This window comes from Micropterus salmoides, unplaced genomic scaffold (assembly GCF_014851395.1).
Source record: "Micropterus salmoides isolate LMB-PRFRI ecotype aquatic unplaced genomic scaffold, ASM1485139v1 Ms_hic_scaffold_2, whole genome shotgun sequence".
Taxonomy (NCBI): Eukaryota; Metazoa; Chordata; class Actinopteri; order Centrarchiformes; family Centrarchidae; genus Micropterus; species Micropterus salmoides.
The window spans coordinates 6749460-6773770 of NW_024041150.1; the positions used below are offsets into that span (position 1 = coordinate 6749460).

Genomic DNA, 24311 nt, shown 5'->3' on the forward strand with positions numbered 1-24311 from the left:
TACGAGGGGACTCTCTGGGTCCGTACAGGGTCAACGTCAGACTACGAGGGGACTCTGGGTCGTACAGGGTCAACGGCGGCGGGCTACGAGGGGACTCTCTGGGTCTGTACAGGGTCAACGGCGGACTACGAGGGGACTCTCTGGGTCGTACAGGGTCAACGGGGACTACGAGGGGACTCTGGGTCTGTACAGGGTCAACGGCGGGCGGCTACGAGGGGACTCTCTGGGTCCGTACAGGGTCAACGGCGGACTACGAGGGGACTCTCTGGGTCTGTACAGGGTCAACGGCGGACTACGAGGGGACTCTGGGTCTGTACAGGGTCAACGGCGGGCGGGCTACGAGGGGACTCTCTGGGTCGTACAGGGTCAACGGCGGGCTACGAGGGGACTCTCTGGGTCCGTACAGGGTCAACGGCGGGCTACGAGGGGACTCTCTGGGTCCGTACAGGTCAACGGCGGGCTACGAGGGGACTCTCTGGGTCGTACAGGGTCAACGGCGGGCTACGAGGAGACTCTCTGGGTCTGTACAGAGTCAACGGCGGGCTACGAGGAGACTCTCTGGGTCTGTACAGGGTCAACGGCGGGCTACGAGGAGACTCTCTGGGTCTGTACAGGGTCAACGGCGGGCTACGAGGAGACTCTCTGGGTCGCTACACTTACAGCTCAGCTCTTGCCAGTAGTACGGTAGATTATTTCATTACAGATCTAGATCCAGTGTCTCTCAGAGCTTTCACAGTCAGCCCCCTCAGACCACTATCTGAAAAGGGTTCAGTCTAAGTCTGGGGCCCCTAGTGCCTGTGAACTGTTTAACAGCACATACCCATACAGACAAGTACACCCTAAAAACTAAGGAAGAACAACACAGCAAGAAGCAGCTCTGTGAAACTGAGGAATCCTTAGAGTCCAACCAGTTCTGGGAGAAATGGAACAACCTAAACAAACCCAGCAGGATGAATTGGCAAACCAAGATGGAAATACTTGGATTAATCACTGTAGTGAATTATACAGTAATGATGATCAGTACAAGATATTCACGAAATGGAAAACTCTGGAGGCGGTGATAAAAAAACAACCAACACCCTCTAGATTACCCTGTAACAGAACAAGAATGAACAGAAGTCATCCAGTCCCTGAAAGGAAAAAAGGCTTGTGGTATTGATGGAATCCTCAACGAAATGATCAAATACTCAGACCATAAAATCAGATTGGCTATACTAAAACTATTCAATACTATTCTAGCAACTGGAACTTTACCAGACATCTGGAACAAAGGTTTAATAACCCCAATTCATAAATCCGGAGATAAATATGACCCAAATAACTACAGAGGATTATGTGTATCCAGTAACCTGGGAAAAATATTCTGCAACATCATTAATAAAACGACTTCTCAACTTTGTTGATAACCACAATATTCTGCATAAATGCCAAATAGCCGCACAACGGACCCTATATTTACCCTCCAGACTCTGATTGATCAAGAATTAAACGTTAGGAAAAGGAAGGTATATGCCTGTTTAGTTGACTTCCAAAAAGCCTTTGATTCCATCTGGCACGAGGGCCTTTTCTATAGGCTACTTGAAAGTGGCATTGGAGGAAAAACATATGATTTGATTAAGAACATGTATACAAAAAGTGAACATGCCATAAAGATTGGAAACAAACAAACAGTGTTCTTCTCCCAGGGCCGGGGAGTGAGGCATGGATGCAATCTCAGTCCAATTCTCTTCAACCTATATTTAAAATGAATTAGCGAACCAATTAGAGAGTTCCACGTCACCTGGCCTCCTCCTGAACGACAGAGATCAGAGGTCTGCTGTATGCAGATGACTTAGTGTTGCTCTCACCTACTAAAGAAGGTTTTCAGCAGCACCTTAACCTCCTTCAGAGATTCTGTCAGACCTGGGCCCTGACAGTAAACACAGCAAAGACTAAGATAATGATCTTTCAGAAACAATACAGAAATCAGGTTACACACAATTTCTATTTAGACACCACTAAATTACAACACACAAAAAACTACACTTACTTCACACTGGCAAATTACCTGAGCACAATAAAATGCCCTAAACTAAGAAAAATGTTGACACCATACAGACTGAGTGAACACAGCCTGTAATTTGAATTGAACTGAGAGATGGACAGGTGATGTCTTTTTCCTTTTTTAAAATCCATGTCACCTGTTGAGCCCACATGAGATCTGAAACCTAAACAATAAAAAAATCAAAAAAGTTTTAATCAAATTAAAACTCAACACATGACTTTTTTTTTTAAACTTTATTTAAAACATTCCGTTTTAACAAAAAGGGCATAAAAGCTCCCTCACAGACTCCCACAGCTTGAATCAGAGCTGACGGACAGAAGTCCCCTTCCTCCAGCAGGTAGCCCCGCCCCCTGCCCACCTGAGAGATGAAACTTTAGTCTTTAAGGTGTCAGGTGATGGCGGCGGCAGCGCTGCAAACAATCAACACAAAAACAACCAAACACCTCCAAAATCACCTCCGTGAGCTGCTGCGTAAAAAGATGATTAAAGCTTTGAATTGTGCGTCTGTGGCCCCTGTGGGACGGACAGGTGAGTCTCCTCCAGGGGCCGGGAGTTAGCAGCGTGTGAACTCAGCTATTTGCATAGTTACAGACAGAAAGTTTAAACGTTCTGCAGATCAGTCCTGCTGTTTGTACTTTAGCATTAGCTGCAACAGTGTCGAGACCTGAGAGGGAAGAAAACCCAGCAAACTGTCAGAGGAGTTTGGTTTAAAGTCCAATTTACTGCACACGAGCTAAACGAGGAGCTCAACGTTTGAACCAACACGTCAGAAAGAGTGTAGTGTTTCAGATCTCTGAGTTTCAGCCCCTGATTTCTATTCAAACATGTAACTGTGCAGGTAAATGAGCGCAGACCGAAGGAGCAACACAGCAAAACAGAAATGAAGTGAAGCCAGCGGCCGCCAGACTCAATGTAAAATCTGGTTGAATTAAAACACCAGACTTCACAGGCAGCAGATATTAAAGTCCTGAGGCATATGTGCATCGAGTCGTATAAAAACAAGACACAGCTGTAGAGACACCATGTGGCCAGAAGTATGTGGACGCCCAACACCACACTGACTCTACAGCATCCACTCGTCTGGTGTCACGTGTTTATACAAACGGTCAGTTAATCTTTAACTTTAATTGAACAAGTGTTTGAAAAATGATTCAAACAAGGAAACACATCTTCAGTCTTTGGTTGAACGTCTCACAACTGGTACAAAGCAGGAGAGCTGCGAACTACTGGACGAATAGATGTGAGAATAAAAAACACCTTTAACTATTGTGATAATCAGCAACTGATTTTACTTTTTAAAGCAAAGATTCTCCAGCTTCTTAGTTTTCAGGACACCTGAAGACGTCACCTCGGACTCTTTCTGGATTCACCAGATTTATCTTTTTAAATAATCAGCAGATTCACTGATCTGTAATCATTAGTCGCAGTGAAAAGTGGCGCCCCCAGGAGTTTTTCCCGACCGAAACCCTAAAGACAGACTCAAGAAAGAGGAAGAGCAAAAATTCACATGACACTGGAAGCAGAACAAAAAAAAAAAAAAAAAAAAAAAAAAAAAACCCACACAAAGCAAAGAATCAGACGACGCAGACAAAAAATAAATCCACTACTAATAAACAAAAAAAGTCAGATTATAACTGTTTACAGTTTAATGAGCGCTCAGGCTGGGAAACACACCACTGAGGAGTGAGAACGAGTGTCCACATAGTTTTGGCCACAGAGTGTGTTTGTGTAGGCAAATGGTGACAAAGCTTCCCTGTGCTATTAAGGCTTTTTGTCTATATATATTTATATTTATTTATTTCTCTGCAGGTGTATTTGAGCTGATATGTGATTCAGAGGAGCGTCAGAGACAAACTGTCAGACTCTTCATCCGCACAGCTGCTGTATGCAAAGTGTCCTGCAGAGGCGATGGACAACCGACAGACAGACGGACAGACAAGAGACAGGCAGGCGTCTCTATGTGAAGGTGAGGCCGGCCTCGTTGTAAACCTGGAACACCTTCTCGATGGCGTTGACGTACGCCGCCGTCCGCAGGTCCAAACCCAGGTTGTACTTGTTGGCCGTCCGCATGATTTGCTGCATGAGGAGGGAGGAGAGGATGTAGAGAAGGAGAGCGTGTATGTAACGTATATGTATGTAAATGTTTCCAGGTCAGGGATCAGTACTTCAAACAGAGTGAACAGTGTGTGACGGCAGCAGGAAGCTGTTTCAGAGACCAGCTGGTGAACAGGGTGGGTTAAAAACAGTTCCTGCTGCCCCCAAGTGGCCAAAAACAGCCGTTACAGCAGGTCTGAGTCTGCAGGAGGAGCCTCCTGGGATTTACTCAGGGAAATATTCACACAGGTGTGCACAGATTTAGTGTCTCCACCCGGTTGTTTTGCTGTTTACTGTTTACAAAACTGATTTTAAGTTGATAATGAAAGTGAGACAGAGAAGTTTCAGACCGCCGTCGAGCTGATTCACACATGAACATTTATGAAAAGGTGTGTGTGTGTGCGTTACCCTGGCAGAGCGCTCCATGGTGTACGCCAGACCTGAGTGAACGATGTCCTTCTCAGACGCTCCCTGCAACCAGACACATGTTTACAACACCACAGAAGAAGAAGGAGACGTGTAGTAACAGTCGCAGCAGTATGTGTGTGTACTCACAGCGACCCTGGCCTGGAACTCAGAGGTGGGGACGATGGGAATGGCGCCGCCATGTTTCCCAAACTTCCTCTCTAAACTCTCCTGGACCGACACTGGGGAGAGAGAGGAGGGGGGGAAACAAACTCGTAGTTTATCATAAACCCGTTTGGTGTTTCGGTGGCTGACAGACGTTCACACTCTTGTGGTCACTCACTGAGCAGGTGGTAGTTGGAGTCGCGCTCGTATTTGAAGGTGAGTCGACCGTAGCTGACGTGATTCAGATTCTTCAACCACTCGAAGTACGAAACGGTCACACCGCCGGCGTTCAGGTACATGTCCTGGGACGAGGAGAGGAGGAGCAAACAGAATAAAATAAAACATCATTACACCTGAAAGGTTAAAAAGTCCCACTGACACATGATCTGTCTTTAGTCTCCACTGACCGGGATCACCATGATGTTTCTGTCCAGGAAGATGCGGTCGGCTTCCGGCGTGGTCGGACCGTTCGCTCCCTCGGCGATGATCTGAAACAGACACCGGGTCGGTGTACGGAGGCATGATGGGAAAACAGGACAGAAAAGCAACGGTAAGCCGACCAAAGCATAAATTTTCAAAACAACTGTTTCAATATTTTAAAAAGCTTTGAGAATATTTAAAGGCCACTGCTGAGCGTACAGATACCAGCGTCTTCACTTCCATAATCCTCCAGTGGTTTCATGCCATTGAACACAAGAGGGAGCACACATGTAGTATAAATATCTATTTAATAAATGGTTTGTTAAACTCTGTGTTACTTAACCTAAATTTCTTTGTCTGCTCCATATTTTTTCAGTTAAGAGCACATGTGCTCTTTGAGAAAAAGGTTAGTGTAGAGAAATTATACTGGGATTGCATGTGCTTCATTTATTTTTATTTGTAGTATTTATTTAGACAATGTGCCAGTACTTCGATATTTTACATGTATATATATATACACTTACTGTTTGGGCTCCTGTCATGTACAAGCTTCAGATAGCTTAAAAAAAGTTTCCCTTTTCACAAATATTTCTGATTGTACATGTATTTTAATGTTTTGTGAAAAAACTGAACTGATCTTGGGATCGTGCAGCGACAAAGACTAAAACTAACACTGAAACTAATAAAACCTAAACTAAAACTAAGCATTTTCAAAAAACTAAACTAGCAAACCCAAGTTAAAAACTGATTAAAACTAAACTGAAATTGAAAACAAAAAGTCCAAACAAAAACTAATGAAAAACCCTAAACTATAACAACCTCACACCAAAGGCATGCGTCTTATCCACTGTTCCATCGCCACGTCACCATGCAGCGCAGTGCGCCCTGGAGGCAACAGGAAGTAGCCGTGTAGTAGGAAACCAGTGAAGTGGGTTCATCCAGTCATTATACTCTAGAACAGCAGCAGAGACCGCTTCACCCCCACCCTTCACACTTCGTGCCAACCCATACGAGTTAGAGGGGATTTATTTTAGGAACATTATCCACTAATGGAAATGTATTTAGACACAGCCGCTACTGAAGGTTTTCACCACAGAACTAACGCTGCAAATCCATGAAAAGAAACTAAAAACTCCTGAACATTATTGATGGGGGGGGGGGGGTATACGTCCACTAGAGGCTCTGAATTTTGTTTTATTAAGTCTGTAGAATCAATCAGAATGAAAATGATCAGAACTATAAACAGAATACAGAAAAGTAAAAAGGATAATTAAAAATATAATAAGACATAAAAGAGAACTATCGAGTGAGTGTGTTTGTGTTACCTTGGCCTTGATCTTGTGTGCGTTGCTCTTGGTCAGCTGTTTCTCGCTGGCGGCGGGGATCAGGATGTCACAGTCGGCCTCCAGGATGCTTCCTTCGTACGGCGTTGAGTTCGGGAAGCCCACGATGGTCCCGTTGGCCTGGAGACGAAAATTAAAACAAAAGCCATTTAACCAGTCGATCAATTCATCCTGCTGTTCACAGTTTGCTCATTTGAACCACAGAACTAAAAGCTTTTACGTTGGAGGACCTTTGTGGTGAAACTGGATTAAAAAGTATGTTTCTTTAAGGACCTTCTGCATGACACTGTTCATCCAGCAGGTGGAGCATTGATCTATCCCCAGTCCTGACCAGTCTGTAGTCCCGTTCATTCATCTATCCCGAGTCCTGACCAGTCTGTACCCCCGTTCATTCATCTATCCCCAGTCCTGACCAGTCTGTACCCCCGTTCATTGATCTATCCCGAGTCCTGACCAGTCTGTACCCCCGTTCATTGATCTATCCCGAGTCCTGACCAGTCTGTACCCCCGTTCATTGATCTATCCCCAGTCCTGACCAGTCTGTACCCCCGTTCATTCATCTATCCCGAGTCCTGACCAGTCTGTACCCCCGTTCATTCATCTATCCCCAGTCCTGACCAGTCTGTACCCCGTTCATTGATCTATCCCCAGTCCTGACCAGTCTGTACCCCCGTTCATTCATCTATCCCCAGTCCTGACCAGTCTGTACCCCGTTCATTGATCTATCCCGAGTCCTGACCAGTCTGTACCCCCGTTCATTGATCTATCCCGAGTCCTGACCAGTCTGTACCCCCGTTCATTCATCTATCCCCAGTCCTGACCAGTCTGTACCCCCGTTCATTCATCTATCCCCAGTCCTGACCAGTCTGTACCCCCGTTCATTCATCTATCCCCAGTCCTGACCAGTCTGTACCCCCGTTCATGATCTATCCCCAGTCCTGACCAGTCTGTACCCCCGTTCATTCATCTATCCCCAGTCCTGACCAGTCTGTACCCCCGTTCATTCATCTATCCCCAGTCCTGACCAGTTTGTAGTCCTCCAGCTCTTTGGGATCGATGCCGTTGGGGTTCCAGATGCTTCCGTCCACTTCTCCGATTCCGACGCACTTCGCCCCGTTGCGATGAAGGTAACGCATGGAGTGCAGACCCACGTTACCGAAACCCTGCAGACAAAACAGAGGGCACATTAAAACCCATGAACATCCACTGATCCTCTGACCGGCGCTTTGGTCAGGTGTTGTGTTTTTACTACTGGACAGTTTGCCATGAAACATGATGCAGACACTGAATTATAATCCCTTTGGTGATCCACTTCATCAGCACTTTCTTTGGTTTATTAATCTGTCAATCGTCTTCTTGATTAATTGACTAATTGATTAGTTTATAAAGCATCAGAAAACTTTTTTCTTTTAAAATTTTTCACTATTTCCCGACATTTTCTGGTCTTAAATGATTAATATTGATAATAATCGTTGGTCCCAGCCGTAGTAGTGAAACATGCCGGTTACAGTTCCCCATGATAGATCCAAGAGGACTGAAGGATGAACGGAGGGAGGCTGTGAATCCAAGCTAACGTCACGCGCCTCTGCGGTCAGGAAGGGGCAGCCTTCAGTAACCAGATGAACTGAGTGTTTCACGGGTCTGTTGTTTTATTAATAAACACAACAAGAGCACGAGGAGGGGATTCCTCTCTTGACCCGTGTGCCAAAATAACTTTTCCCGATGGTTCACATGTACGTTAACGTCGTCTGCAGCAAACTGAGCCGGCTCAGTTGACATCATGTGACTTCAGTATTTCGGTCACTGGTGGTTGTAAAGAGGGTCAGACGCAGCGGTGGAATGTGACCAAGTACATTTACTCATGTCCTGTTTATAGAAAGCAGCAGGAGACGGCCTCCCTCCTGCCGACCCCGGCTTTAATGTACACATTTTTGAGGTACTTTAGTTTTTTCCTTTTCATGCCACTTTGTACTTGTACTCCACCACATCTGCAAAATTTTTTACTTCACATTTATCTGACAGCTTTTTACTTACTAATTACTTTAAAAATGAAGATTTTTACCCCCCAAAAATATATAGCACAAATACACAAATAGCTATAAATTAATCTGTTTGGGTCAGCCAGCTATTTGCCCCTATTACATTACAGACTACATGGAGATGCAATAAAGAAAAAATGATATTTTCATCCCCGCCTGGTAAAAAAAAAGCTCTATTTTAACGCAATAAATCATCAAAACAATCATCAGATAGATTATAATGCAACTGACAGATCGTCTAATACACCTGGAATGCAATTGTAACTGTAGATTTGATGAAAATAAACTAAAATACAACAGTTATCATACAATATTTATAAAATATCCCAGGTGCAATATTTACTGTTTAAAACCCCCAGCTGTTTTGACAAGTACAAAACATGAAGATTCTCATTTTCAAGCAAAAATACAAACATCAGATGGTTCCAGCTCCTCAAATGTGAGACTTTTCTGCTGTTCTTGGTCCGACATCACAAGTACACTGAATATTTTGGGGTCGTGGGCTTCACTGGACGACGTCAGGATGTTGTGATCGGCGTTTTCCTGATGCTTAACAAGCCAAACGACTAACTGATGATGAAAATAATCGTCAGCTGAGGCTCTGATATGCAGTATTTGTTAGTTTGGAAGCAGTCTTCTGACTCAAAGAGCTTAACACTACATGTCACATTCACTCATTCACACACTGATGTCACAGCCTTCAGCAGTGATTCAGTTTCAGTATCTTGACATGCAGACCGGGGGAGCCGGGGATCGAACCCGGGATGAAGAGGACGGACTGTACCTGGACGACGAAGGTCTTGTCCTGGAAGCCGGGACTCATCCCCAGCTGGCTCATGTAGGCCGCCTCGTTGATGAAGTTCTCGATGCCGTGGAAAACTCCTCGGCCGGTGGCGGAGATCCGCCCGTGGATTCCTCCCTGACTGATGGGCTTCCCGGTGACGCAGGCGTAAGCGTTGATGTCCTGAAGGGAAAGAAAGAGAGAGGTCAATGAAAGATTTGTCTACAAGTTCTTACTTATTTAAAGCATGTTAGAAGAAGCGAGACCAGCCAGCAAATCAACAAACACACAGCGTCGTGTCCCGTTTCAGGCTCCGCCTCCTTCAGCGTCACTAAAACTAGAGCTGAAACATTAGTTTAACAATAGATTACTCAACAGGAAATTAATCTGCATTTCACCATCTCTGCTGTTTTTAAGCAAAACAGTTTCAGCTTCACAGAAGTGATTTCCTGTCACCAAACTGAAGAGCTTTGAGTTTTGGACTGATGGTCGGACAAAACGCGACATCTGAAGACGTCACCTTGGATTCAGCCAAACCTGGGTTACATTCAACGCCACTGTTTTACTAACAGTGTCAACGCTTTGCACGGTCGTGTCTGTCTCTCTGCAGCTGATGGACTGTGATGAAACGTGGTTCAGATCTTCGTGTCCCCCTCAGGATGATGACCTCTAAGAACTTTGGTGACCCTGTGACTCTCCATCTAGCGTTAGCGCGCCAACACGTGTCACTGAAATCACTTGTTTCACTGTGTTTTTAAGTTTTTCCACAGAGCTGAAGTCTCCTCCTCTCCAAAACAAGCGGAGCAGCTGATTACAGCAGGTAATAAAGCTCGTTAAACGTCCCGTTCCTCCGACGCTCAGGCGACTCAGGCGTGACGCTCCTGTCGGCTGGAAATGTTTTAATAACGTTTGTGTTTCTTTCTCTGTGCTGGAGTTATTTTAAGACCTGGATGGTTTTATCCAGTTTGTTACTAACTTTATCATGTGGTCAAGCACAGCCTGTAGGTTTTCATTACATTCCAGTCAAATGTAAATGTTGCTCATGGATCGTGGTTACTAAATAATGATGGCTGTGCATCTCTTTGCACGGCGTGCAGGCGTGCAGCCTCCGTCAGCTGGTTAATCTGCCTAATCTTGTGGGCTGAAGGAACCTTTTAGTTCCTTGAAAACAGATCCGGGTGCTTTTGGTGGAGACGCGGCATATATTTCCCTGAGGTGTGAGACTGTGTATATGTGGCCCTGCGATGGACTGGCGACCTGTCCAGGGTGGACGCCTCCTTTCAGCCGACGTGGGCTGGGATTGGCTCCGGTGACCCCGTCCACGGGTTAAGAGGTTAATGGGTGAGTGAGTGTTTCATTATGTAGCGGTCATAAAAAGGAACTCTCCTCTGGTGAAGATGAAAGCTCTGTCAGATGTTTCCCATCTGTCCTTGACTGGAACAATGTGTCCTCGGTTCAGTCACGGGCAGCTGGGCAGCGAGCACCAGGTTTCAACAGTCCGCCTGAGGCAGCTGTGTAATTATCGTGCCTCACAGAGGCTAAATAGCCTGCTGCTCTTGTTCTTACATCCTGCACACTGGTTGCACTCTGTGTGTTTGGACTCAAACACATCCTGACTGAACGCTTTTACTTCAGAAGACTCCAGAACACGATGGTGAACATCAGCCTGTCAGCATCGCCGCATGCTTAAAATTCTCACTTTCTCAAACATGTGACGAGAAGTTCGTTTGAGTTTAGGACAGGAACAGGTTTATGGTTAACAAAAAGTAAAACATTATCTGCAGTGATGGGACAAAAACTCTCCTCTAGTATCAAACTGCTCTTTAACGCTAGTCACTCGTAAACCCGAGGATCCCTGAACGTGTCCCAGTCGGCAGGCTGAGATTTATCAGGGGACGCTGTAGAGTCTGAACTCAGGGGAGGCAGAGCCTGAACCAGGACCACGGAAGACCGCACCCTCCTTCATCAGCCCAGGCACCAGTGGAAACCAAGACAAGCCCGCTCCTAAGCAGGGTTTCCCACACACAAACGCAGGGACTCCCATCCAGTTCAGACCGGCTGAAAGACCCGAGCGAGCCTGAACCCAAAGCTGCAGATTTAAAGAGAAGGAGCTTTACCTTGGACACCGGTCCCCAGGTTAGTAGGGTGGGGGGGTCAGTCTGCCAACAACCAACAACAACAGCTGTGACTTCACGTGTGAAGCAGAAAGACAGACTACAGGGTTACGTCCTCACAGACCGCCGCCCGCCCGCCCTCTGCTATCAGCGTTATTTCATGCTGAGAAGGCAAAAGTGAGCATTAAAAGTCAACTTTCTGGATCAGCCTCCAACTTCAGCCGCACGAGCTGGAGCCGTCTCCAGGGTTACCTGGTTCAGACTGAAGGTCGACTCATCTATTTTTATTAGGAAATACATGTTGGGCGCCTGAGACCAGGTGCTCTAAGACAGGAACCATGTGAACACAATGTGCCTGTATTCAGGTCCTGCACTGAAGTACTAATACGAGCACAAGTCCTGCATTTAAAACGTTGTAACGTAAAGTGTATAAAGTCGGGACTTCCTCCGGTCTCTCGTGGCGGTTTAAGAAAGCATACATTGCAATGTTGTTGTCTGATCGGCATCCCAAGTAATGCAGGAAGTCGTTACAGCAGGCCTCAGATCTCTTATCTTCAGCTCATGGCTTTTTTCTTATCTGGAATGCGTTTACATATTTTCTTTATCTCGTTTTATCTCTTATCTTTTGGATGTTATTTACTTTCTACTTGTTTCTCTGTAAAGCACTTGTACCTTTGTTGTAGAAGTGCTATATAAATAAAGTATTATCATCTCTCCTGTATGCATGCAGCGGTGGTTTCCAACTTTATTTGATGTGTAAGTTTTACATTTTATCTGAACTCTAAGTTGCTGTTTTTACTTTGAATTTCTGCACAGCTGCTGCAGGCTTCCTTCTCGTCACCTGACTTTATTTGTCCTCTCCTGACTGTCAGACTCACATAGTGTCCCATGGTGTTGGCGAAGGTGTCGGCGATCCAGGACATCTCCCTCTCCCCGTGCTCATGTCCGGAGCGGGAACGTCGATGCCGGGCCCTGCGGAACCACAGAGACGTCAACAACACGACTAACTGGTGACGGAACCGCGAGTCTGAAAGTGTCTGTTGCTCATCACACAAGAGGAGTTAGTCAGGCGTGTTGCTTCTTCACAAATGAATGAATGAAGAATAAATCCAATAAAACGGATAAATAAATAAAGTGTCAGTACTTGAATCAATAAAAGCTGCAACATGTTAACATGAAGGAGTTTAATAATAAACTTCCTGTTCCTGTGATTTAGAGGTGACTCACCGATGAAGCCTTTCTTGGCGAGCTCGATGGTGAACCTCCTGGTGATCTTCTCCAGCTCGTTGTCCTAAAAATAAAAACACACACCACAAACTGCAGCTCTGTTTGTTTCCAGTCTTTCTGCTAAGCTAAGGTTAGCGCGTCCCGACTGCAGCTCTGAACTCACCGACAGGAGACAGAAACTCATCCTTTCGACAGCAGCAGCAGGCTTTCTGTAGCGTTCACCAAACTTAAACGCCTTACAATCACATAGTGTTCATTTTCACACGGGTACACAATTATTAAACTGATCTAAATGTAAATATTCTGCACGTTACTGCAGAAACTGACATTTAAATAACAATGAATGAAATGAACTTTCCTTTATTCTTCTTTTAATATCTTACATTTCGATTCTTGACCTGCAGCACTCGCTCTTTATCTTATTTTTCCTTCTGTGTAAAACACCAAAGTGAATTCCCTGCATGTGTAAACCTACTGACAGTAATGCTGATTCTGATTAAGGGCCTTTACATCAAGTGCCTCCCGACAACAACCTATCATCACTAGAATTAATCCATTATTGTGACCTGGACCCAAATAAGTGACACTGGATGGGTGAATTAACCAGTGAATAAATGATTAATTTAAGTGAATTTACAACATTTAAGACTTTCTGAAGGCTTTTTTATTTTTTACATTTTTTAAAATTCACTGTCCTGAACAACTTCCTTCCTGGAACTGTGGAAAGGTCGGAGGTCAGCAGGCCTCGCAGGGCTGCACGCGTTTGGAGGCTGACGTGTTTTGCAGCAGAGAAAAATGGGAAAGCGCAAAGGTCGAGCAAACATGTGCAGAGCGAGAGAGAGAGAGGCACGGACTCCCGGCGTGTCTCTGCAGGCTGATGGCTCAGCATTTCCTGTCGGCAGCGGGTTGACAGGGCGGTCAGCGTACGGGAGGCCGGTGAGGTCGAGACCACAGCGTTATCAGCAGTTAGAGGAACACGCTGCTGTTTACATTTAAAAACTGCAGAATTATTTCCTGGGTGTTTACAGGAACACAGAATATCTGAAAACCTTCATATATTCTAGATTCATTAGACACCAAGTGAGATATTTCAGAACCTTTTCATAATATTCTTATTGTCTGAGATGCACCTGTCTGTGTTCAGTATATTAGGGATGTCACGAGACCTGCAGCGACTGCTCCGCCTCGACTCCTCGAACAGGCCGACGCTTCACCGTTTGATCAACTCAAAATCACCAAAGGTGACGACGCAGTTTGCAGCTCTGAGAACTGAACGTCTGTCCAACGGTCCTGTGACTGCGGGTCTGAAAAGGTCGATAAGATCCATTTCAAATCATCAATAACTAGTTTTTCAAGATAAAAATCTCAAACTACTGCTAATATATAGAAAAGCCAAGAAAATAAAGTAATTAATGTGAATATATTAACATGAAACCACCTCTCATCTGTCCCGGACATCCTCTCACAGCTAGTTATTTTTTTACCGTGGTATCGACAGTTCTCATAAATATATGGATATAAATAACTTGATTCTTTTGTTTTATTTTATTTATATGCTGGGTGTAGCATGAAGGACTACCAGGCCACTGTGACAGTATCACGACTCATCACGAGGCCTCGGCGCCATGCCATCATCATCAATAAAGTATCGATTCAAATATCGATTCATCTCGTAAATCAACTCATCGGTAAACTGGTTATTTGTTTTTTCTATCAAACATCAGAAACTGATCTTAAGAGTCTAAAACTTTATGATATTCAGTTTACTGAGATATAAAACCCTCAAATGAAACCAGAGACTTTGTTCTTAGAAAATGACCCAAACGACTGATCACAGGGAAAAACCAGTGAGCTGCAGACTCGAGGTGAAACCGCAGGTTTACAGTAGCAGCCGGTAACGAGAGTGAACCAGGAAACCCTGGCAGGAAGCTGATGATCCTGATCTGCTGGTACAATCATAACAAATGTTTCTGCAGGTCTGAACGGTGTCCGTTTAAACCTGTTTTATCGTCTGTCCAATCGCTCAGAGACAAGCCAGCGTTTCAAGGTTTGTGTGCTGCTCTTGTTCCCGAGGTATTTATGCTGTTGTGTTTCTCCTTTATATTTATTTATTTGATTCACTTTGTTTTCCCCTACTGTGTGTACTAAAAACATAAAAATAAATTTACTATCAACTTCCTGCTGAGGATCATCACAAGGGGCCCGAAGCCTTTTCTGTCTCGTCGTCCTTTATGTGTTTGTTTTGACACTTTGACTCCCGTTGGTTCAACCTGGTAAACTTCCCTCGAGTCGTGATACTGGAGAACAACGAGTGAGATCAGAAAGGTCGTGTTGAAACTTACAGAGTAGTTCCTCGGGTTGATCTTCACTCCAGCTTTGGCTCCACCAAACGGCACATCTGGAACACCACAACAAACACTCACTTTCATTTGTGGGCTCCAAAGTGCTGGACGCCAGACGTTTTAAGGGTCAAGACTTGGTTTCAGGGTTCAGGAACGAATTATGTCAATGAGACGTCCCCACGAGGACAGAGGAACAACCGTGTGTGTACTCACCGACGACGGCGCATTTGTAGGTCATCAGCGAGGCCAGAGCTTTCACCTCGTCCATAGACACATCTGTACTGTAACGGATTCCTGAAACACGCAAACAACAAAACTTTTGTGTAAGTAGACTCTTCAGTAAGGAACCAGGTCTCACCTCAGCTCCTGTCGAGGTCCAAAGTGTTGGAGCACAGAGCTGCAACACATGTTCAATAAGTTGGCAACGATATTAATAATCGATCAGTCGGTTTGAGTCTTTTCTTTAGTAAATTAAAGGCAAAATTCGGATTCCAGCTTCTTAAATGTGAATATTTTCAGGTTTTTTTGCTCCTCTGTGACAGTAAACTGAATGTCTTTGGGTTGTGGACAAAACAAAACGTCCAGGGACGTCATCTCCGGCTTCGGGAAAAACTGATTTTCACCAATTTATAGACCAAACAATTAATCGATTAACAGAGAAAATAATCGACACGCAGTAACCAGTCTTTTGTTTGAGACGTTTACCAACCTCCCAGTTCGACACCACCAGAAAACCTCCTGTCTGTCTCCTGGCAGGATGTTGTTACTAAAACCAAAAACTTGACACATCAACATACAGCCAGGAACAAAATACACCATAAAAAGCTTCATGAGCTGCAGCCGCTCACATGCTGAAATGTCCCTGTGGGCTGTTTATGTCAGAGACGGGGTTAATAGAATAAAAACCTAGAACAGGTTAGTAAACATGTTTAGCTTAGCATTAGCATCTACAGTTAGCTTGCTTCTTGCTTTAACTACGACCTACAAGAGTTTAACTCCGACTATTCATATGAAAAGAGTGCTGGTTTACTTGCCAAACTTGTGGTGGTCGATTAACGTAATCATTTACGTCCCGTTGCTGCCATCACGTTAATTATTACCGTTGGCTACAAAGAGGCTACAGGTTTATTGTTGATCATGTAAGTTTTAATTTAGAAAAGGTTACACTGGGTTTGAGAGTCTGGGTTACAGTCACAGAATCCCTTGTAGCTCTGCAGTATTATAAACTCCCTGGTTTACACACAGCAGGTGATACAACATTCATTATAACCACAAGTGACTTGAGGCTTGGGCTCTAGCTCAGGGGCTCGGGCTCTAGCTCAGGGGCTTGGGCTCTAGCTCAGGGACTCGGGCTCTAGCTCAGGGGCTCGGGCTCTAGCTCAGGGGCTCGGGCTCTAGCTCAGGGGCTCGGGCTCTAGCTCAGGGGCTCGGGCTCTAGCTCAGGGGCTCGGGCTCTAGCTCAGGGACTCGCGCTCTAGCTCAGGGACTCGCGCTCTAGCTCAGGGACTCGCGCTCTAGCTCAGGGACTCGGGCTCTAGCTCAGGGACTCGGGCTCTAGCTCAGGGACTCGGCTCTAGCTCAGGGACTCGGGCTCTAGCTCAGGGACTCGGGCTCTAGCTCAGGGACTCGGGCTCTAGCTCAGGGACTCGGCTCTAGCTCAGGGACTCGTGAGCATCTCTGGTTTATATTGGACAGACTGGAAAGCTTTAAAGATTCAAATATCTGAACCCCAAACATGGACGTCATGCTAACAGGCTGAGTGGAGTCTTCCTGATTTATAACACTGGATGGATGCAGTACTTGGATCATAGCGCACTGTGGAAACTCCCACCTCTGGGATCCATTATCCACGGAGAGCAACTGTTCCAGGTTGACTAGATTAGACTTTATTGTCCACCTTAGTGGAAATTTGTCTTTGACTTTTCCAAAACATAAACATACAACCATGAAAGCACAGTTATGAAATATGAAGAGTACAACACAGCGCCACCATTAAACACAACAACTGTACCGTGAGCGGAAAACAGCAGCAGCAGCGGGAGGGAACGAGGTCTGACGGGGAATAAAAGATCTTATATTTGTCCCGGGTCCCTGAATCGACAGCCAGACGGAGTTTAGTGGGCGCCTACAGATATCTGTCTGGCCTTCCTAAGCACTGTCAAATACGTCACCGAGCTGCTTTTGTAACTTGCCAATCATCTTCTCTGCAATATTAAAACTTTTGGAAAGCTTGTTTCTGTCCCAAGCTGTAAAATGCTTTCCCCGGGCCCCTGAATGCCATCTCAAGTACGTGTCGACTGACCCTGAAGCTCCTCAGCTTCTAATTAAAAACAGCAGCTGGTCGGCTCTCTGAACAACACTCCACTACTTCCGCAGGCTGGCTGTTCAGTACAACGGGGGTGATGTTACTGTACGCGTTCGCATGTTGTCTTAAGACTCGTCTCGTTGGCCCGTCCGCATTCCCCCCGTTGTAAAACATGTGGAAACGTTTGGAAAGTATTTCTGCGGGTGTGTTAAAGTGAGTTCCCTCTGCTGCTGCTGAAACGGGCTGCGTGAGAGTGTCTGGAGTGAAGCCAACACATGCAGGCCTGCTCGCCGCTGCAGCTCAGACAGACAGACGCTTCTTCGTTTCATCACTACACGGCCTTTGAGACGTGGCGTTCAGAGTCTGAGAGCTGCAGCGAGAAGTAAAAACTGTCCACAGGAGCGAGAGAGGAGAAAAGAGGAAGAAGAAAAGAGAAGGAGAAAATAGTAACCTGAGAAGTCAGCGGAGAAAGAGAGAAAGGAGGGTGACTCAGTCAGGGTGTGGTCATCATAACAGCTTTTTGAAACTCTGAATAACTCCTGAGCGGCTCTGCAGAGAGGAAACAAAGACACAACACAGTTCCAGCCACGACGTGTGTGTCAGGTAACGTTTAATGACCTGCCCACAGACACTCAGCTCACTCTGTGCACCAAGACAAGTATTAAGTACTCCACCCTCACAGGAGCCGTACATCCTGCTTCATATTTAGAGAGTTTAATACCCGTCCTGAGTGTCAGAGGCTGCATACCATACTGTGCCAGACAGATTCTAGTATTAATCTACTCCTTTGTCTGTTTAATTATTTATTTATGCATGTATTGATGTGTCCCCGGGGCCACAAACAGACAGCACAGAGAAGGGGGGGGGGTAAATTCTACCTCTGTTCATCACTGACGTCGCAGTTGGAGGTTATGTTGTGCTGGATTATACTGAGAGCCGCTCACATGGAGATGATGCAGCTCCATTAAAGGGAGAAGGTCCGATTTCATTGTGGGGCCAAATAATTGAGGCGGAGGGTCAGATCTGGTCTGCAGGTGGCCCCTGATGGATTATTTAAAACCTTTATATAAAAGGGGATAACAGTCCAAGACTAAACTGTACACGGCTTCATCGTCTTTTTCTCACAATCTCATATTTGGGTTGATTTAACCAACTTCTTTGTTTCACTCCAACATCTGGAAAGTTTCAAATACTTACTGATACTTGTTGAATATAAACAGCAGCGTCTCTCTTCCCTTTACCTTCCCAGTGTCTGTGTGAGAGCTTTCCCATCAAGACAACCTTACAAAAGCTGCGTTTCCACCAACAGGAACTAAACCCCGGAACTAGGAACCTTTGGAGGAACTCACTGCGTTTCCACCGCAGGGACCAGGGTCTAAATTTAGTTCTGGGGTCCTGAGTTGTTGTTTTAAGTTTTCATCAGTCGGGAGGTTTCTACACAGAGCTGACGTCGGTCTCCTCTCTCAAACAAGCGAACAGCTGATAATGATGCAAATATGATGCCTGTGCATCTATTTGTAGGCGTTCAGGCCTGCAGCCTCCGTCAGCTGCTTAATTTGCCTGATCTTCGTCGGTCTTTAGACCGCGGTGGAAACGCACACAACAGTGTGCTGAAGGAACCTTTTAGTTCCTTCAAACCAGACCCAGGGACTAAAAGTTTTTAACAGTTGAGTTTGGTGTGGAGAACCAGCGGGACTCAGCAGCAGGATGGTTTCACCAGAGAGACGGCGGCCTGATCTGTCAGCACACGTACACTCTACAGCTGGTCAATCATTTATTTAGAAAAGCTTGTTGTTGTGCAGCCCGGCAGACAAAGCTGCTGCTGGTAGAAACGAGTCTGAATAACAAATGATTAAACCAGCCTCTGTGGGAGACACCTGAGGAAACGCCGTCTCACATAACCTCACACGCACACACACCCCCCGCCCTGCTGCCCGGAGCGCCACATGTGGATCCATCCGCCGCTGAAAATAGTCCCAAACAGATGCACTTTTCCTCCCATTGCTTTAATAGAACTACAGCGAGCAGCTGTTTGAGGAAAGATAAAACTTTCAGACAACAGACAGGAAGTCGGACGGGCCTGATGGTTTGGGTCAGAACAGAGTGACCACGTGCAGACTGGGGCCCTGCAGTGCGCCGGCTGTTTGTTTCATGGTTTGGGTGCAAACGTAAGAGCTTTAAATCTACCAAGCAACCTAAAAGCAGCACAGGTCTCTGGTCTGAAGGTCCAGATCACTAACAGGACTACTATATTTACTGACTACCACAGCAGCAGGTCCAGCAGGTCCAGCAGGTCCAGCAGGTCCAGCAGGTCCAGCAGGTCCAGCAGGTCACCTCCGCACAGCAAACACAGTTAGTCATTACTCAGCCAAGAGGAGACAACACACAGGACGTCTGCTCAGCCCTCCACAGCTTTTAGTACATGCTTCAAAACTAAAGGTGTATTACTACATCCACTACTGCAACACGTACTGCTACTGCGCCACGTACTGCTACACTGCGCCACGTACTGCTACACTGCGCCACGTACTGCTACACTGCGCCACGTACTGCTACTGCAACACGTGTAGCTGGTTCCCCTCCCAGCTGGGATCAGTAACAGATTAGCAGTCAGCGTTTGATCTGCAGCCAGACTTCCTGCGGAGAACATCACAGTCTGATGGGATTAACAAGTCTCACATTTCTGTTGACTAATTGGCGTGACTTTGAGCCCCGAGCAGCGTCCTGAAGGTTTCCTGGAAACATCCCGCCGCTGCTGTCGAGGGAACAGCTACGAGCTGAGTTTAGAGTTCAGGCCGGGCTGAAAAGACGGGAGGAACATGGGAAGCAGGCCTCTGAACGTCTGCGTCCCTACAGCGAGCCTCGGCGTTGCAGAGCCAGGTCACCAACTTTATTAGTACAGAAGCTGTGAAGCAAACATGCAGCCCAGACTTAAATCATCGCGGCTCTACGTGGTTAACTCACACACAGGACACATGTCAGCACTTTAAAGTGCAAACTGCAGAGAACAGGCACAAAACCATGCACAGGTTTTGGGTCAGCGGGTGCTGTAACGCCACCTCCAGCTAGCAGTTTGGCGGTATAACTGCAGAACGACGCGGACACCAACGCACATTGCTGACTCGACTCTGAAGGAGGCTATAAATCAGGCTTTACTCTCAGTCAGCCTGGACTGCTCTCATCAACGTTTAAGACTTTAGTTCCAAACCGGTCTGTCCCTTAAAACGGTCCTGGTTGATCAGGCCAGGCTTGGTCAGGGATTAACTGCTCTACCTCCTCGGCAAACAGAATCTTGCTCAATCTTCTTTGTCTGTTTTTAGGGAGTGCTCGTCTGCACCACGTACTGCTGCCGCTCTCCTACTGAGCAGAATCCCTCTGCCGACCTGGTGTCTGTCTGTCGGTCTGTATTCTGAGTGGGTCAGATGGTTTCTTGGCCTCAAGACGCCTGCACATCTGTCTGTGCTGCAGTCTGAACATCGTGTCAACAGACCACACCGAGCTGCTGTCGCACTACGAGGCAGGAAACAACGAGGCAAACAAACCTTCAGTGCACATCACAGCAGAGTCTCCAGGGTGAAAACACACCGAACCGTCAGCATTCCTGTCAGAGGAGGAAACCTCAGCACCTTAAAACACCGTCAACACGCACAGTAACAAATATTACGTCACCTGCACACACACACCCTGACTAAAACTACACAAGGATGTGGAATTGCAATTTAAATCAACAAAGCGGTAGGAAGAGTAATCTTTAATTTCACTCTCCTCAGCTGACACAGTCTCACACTTTGAAATTAATCATTATCTTTTTAGGCAAACGTTTCTGTGAGATGAATATCTTTAGGTTGGTGGATTGTTTTCTGTTGTTTTACAGAAACAAAACAAAACGACGAATCCAGAAAATTATCATTTGCTGCAGCTTTTAAATTACTGCTCCTTTAAAGCAGCTGTGGTGGAAGGATGCAAATAAATAAATAAGGTTAATTAAGGTTACCACATGTTTTTAGACACAAATACACAACCATGACATCTGTTCTTTCCTTTAAGGATCTTAGTTAGCTGCCTGAGAGATACTGTCGCTTGTCACGTTTGTTTCAGGTCTGGAGCCGAAACAACAAGTCGCTTCAGTCCAACCTCAAACTTTGGACGTCAATAACAATATTTAGGAAACCTGACTTTTGCACAGGTTACTCATGAGTTACTGATTAGAAGTTAAAGTTCATAGTTTTTAGACACAAAACAAGAGCTGAAACCATCATTAATTAGTCGTTAGAAAATAACTGACTCTTTGTTTTAATCATTCTTAATGCAGAAATCTTAAATATTTGCTGGTTTCAGCTTCTCATGAGGATTTGCTGCTCTGTCTTTGTCTTACAGTAAATTAAATATGCAAACCAAGCGGTTTAAGGACATCTGAGGAGCTGTTGTTAATATGAATGTAACATTTCCTAAAGTTTAAATGAATCTGTGATGAAGCTCCTCTCCTCCTACGCTGCTGTCCTCGTCTCTCCGAGCTTGTTTTGCCTCGTTGGGATCTAATCAGTCCTGTTTGTTTTGTGTTCCCACCTGAATCTGAATCCCCTTCAGACGGACTCCACACACACCTCTGCAACACATCAGAGTCCAGAACCCAAAGATATCCAGATTATAATGAGAGCAAAGCCGAGTTTAATGCTGATTAAAGACTCTAATAATAAACATCAATACTTCTATACTGGTTCTCCGGGTTTCCTCTAGTCTCTCATAAATATTAGAAAACGTCCTTATTCATTAGAGGCAGAACATAAATAGTCATGAGAAGCAGATGAAATCATTATTACAGCCTTTAACACGTCTCTCCTCCTGCAGTCTAATCTCATTATTATAATATTCACTGTTATGATATTCCTCATGAGATGTGTGTTTTTTACACTTTGACATCTTTTTAAGCTCCTCTGAGTCACTTTATTCTCATGATATTTAATGAAATATACAGTAATGTTCAGATATTTCTTTGCAGAGCAGCTACAGCCAGTGAATCTGGACATTTCTGCTTTTTAAGATGACTAAAACCATTAAAAACAATGCTAAATAGTGATGTTCTCCCTGTCTCGTGTCAGGTGCGGGTCTCACCTCCCTTGCAGGGCGTCCTGTGCTGGCTGTGCTGGGCCCGGTAGCCCTCCACCACCTCCCACTCGCCGCTGTCCCTCTTGATGGGGAAGCAGACGCTCAGGACGTGGTTACACGGCTTGATGATCTTCAGGATCCCGCGGACCCGCTTCCTCTTCTGCTCGGCGCTCTCCCGGGTCCGCAGGCCCTCCACCAGCTTGTCCTCCACGATGGCGGCGCCCCGGTCGAAGAAGCCCTCCACCATGGTGAAGAAGTTCGGGTCGTCGGCCCGGTCCACGGCCTGGCTGTAGCCGCGGTACCGCAGCAGGGACGCGGACGCCGGGAGAGCCGAGTCCGCGGCGGCGGAGCGGCCGGAGCCGAGGACGCTGCCGGCTCCCCGGGAGAGGAGCTCTCCGAAACACCGGTACATGTTCTGGTTCTAGTGAAGCGACAGTGTCGGGAGCAAGCGAGGAAGTGAGCGGGGAGTCCGGACACTTGTACCGCAGCAGCGGCGGCTCCTCCTCCTGCCGCCCCCGCTGCGTGACGGCGTGCGTGACGGTTTACCGCTTTTAAACGCTTTAGTAACGCGTTCACTCTCAGCTGAGAGACCCAGAGAGTCAAGTTTACACCTCCGACATGTTCAATTTTAACTTTTTAACATATTTACCGCAAAGTTACGGTCGTTTAATCTAATGTCAAACCAACCGGAACGGGTACAAAGGAACTTCCGGTTGAAACATTCAAAATAAAAGCATATATTAATTAAACTTTTAAAGGTTTGGGAGTTTTCACATTTTCACACAATTGGAAATGTATTGAAATACTTAGTAATTTAGTTATATTTAGCTAGTTTTAGTTGTTTTTTAACTTGTACAGGCTGGAACTCTGAGGACACTGAGGTGTGAGTTTCTACCATAGGTGTCATTTACACTGGGGACGCTGGGGACGCTGGGGACATGTCCCCATCACTTTTTTAAAGCAGAATTTGTTAAAAAAAATAAAAACCTTCTGAAATATAGCTTGCAGTTAAATACCTAATGAAAATGCTTTTAGAAATTCGCACAGTGAGAACATGCAATGCAATTAAAATATAGAAGAAACATGTGCATTGTCCCAAAAAAAGTAACTTGAGCTAAGAAAACAAAACAAGCTACTGATTATAAAATTACCCAAACACGTGCAGCACCGATCAGTAACTTTAACAACTTCTTGACACAGTTTCTTCTTGGCCAAGTTTCCGTTCTCTCCCTGTGAACATGACAAAAGAGGAGGGACGACTAAATCATGACTCAGCAGGACGATATTACGTGAGAAAAGTTGATCTACAGGAGAAACAGATCTGAAAGCAGCACAGAATCTGCAAAAAGAGCTGCACTGATTTAGATTCTGTTATATTTATATATTTTGATTTGTCACCTGCCACCTGAATCTTGTGTTTCCTTTTACATAAATAAAAACATTTCCACCGTAAATTGGTGCAGAAACTTTCACCAGAATGCAGGAAATGAAGTGTTTAATGATCAAAATTTACTGAGGGAGGCCCCCCAGACCGCCGCTCTTATAGCTCAGCATTGAGGATATCTTTAAAACACTGTTTAAGGATCTTTTCTTCTCGTTCTTGTGAACCTGATATCGTGTATCGTGATGTCTCGCATCTCTTTACAGCCCCAGTCTGAGCCCCTATGTCACCACCACTTTCAACACAAAATGACGCCCTTGCCTTCTACCAAAAAAAACTTACACATGTTGTGTATTTCACTTGGCTTCTAGTACTAATATATATATGAGCTCAGTATTTCTAAAATTCAGTGTGACCCTGACAAACAGCAGAAGTGAAACCGATTTAGGCTGATACAGTGGAATAAAAATAATTGTGTTATTTAATATAGTTCATAAAATGATCTATATTAAATAATATGACTTTTTAAAGAGTGTGCAATAAAT

The 24311-nt window shown here is 45.4% G+C and overlaps 1 protein-coding gene across 1 annotated transcript; it reads right to left on the reverse strand.

Annotated features, from left to right (window-relative positions):
• Positions 1 to 2262: 2262 nt before the first annotated feature.
• Positions 2263 to 22967, reverse strand: LOC119911355 (glutamate dehydrogenase, mitochondrial-like). The gene is given in 14 exon segments (XM_038730223.1): positions 2263 to 4120; positions 4547 to 4609; positions 4694 to 4785; positions 4887 to 5010; positions 5116 to 5196; positions 6454 to 6591; positions 7497 to 7634; positions 9295 to 9474; positions 12284 to 12342; positions 12345 to 12377; positions 12633 to 12696; positions 14975 to 15030; positions 15188 to 15268; positions 22392 to 22967. Coding segments are annotated over 14 exon segments (1635 nt in total). The 5' UTR covers positions 22798 to 22967; the 3' UTR covers positions 2263 to 4000.
• Positions 22968 to 24311: the final 1344 nt, after the last annotated feature.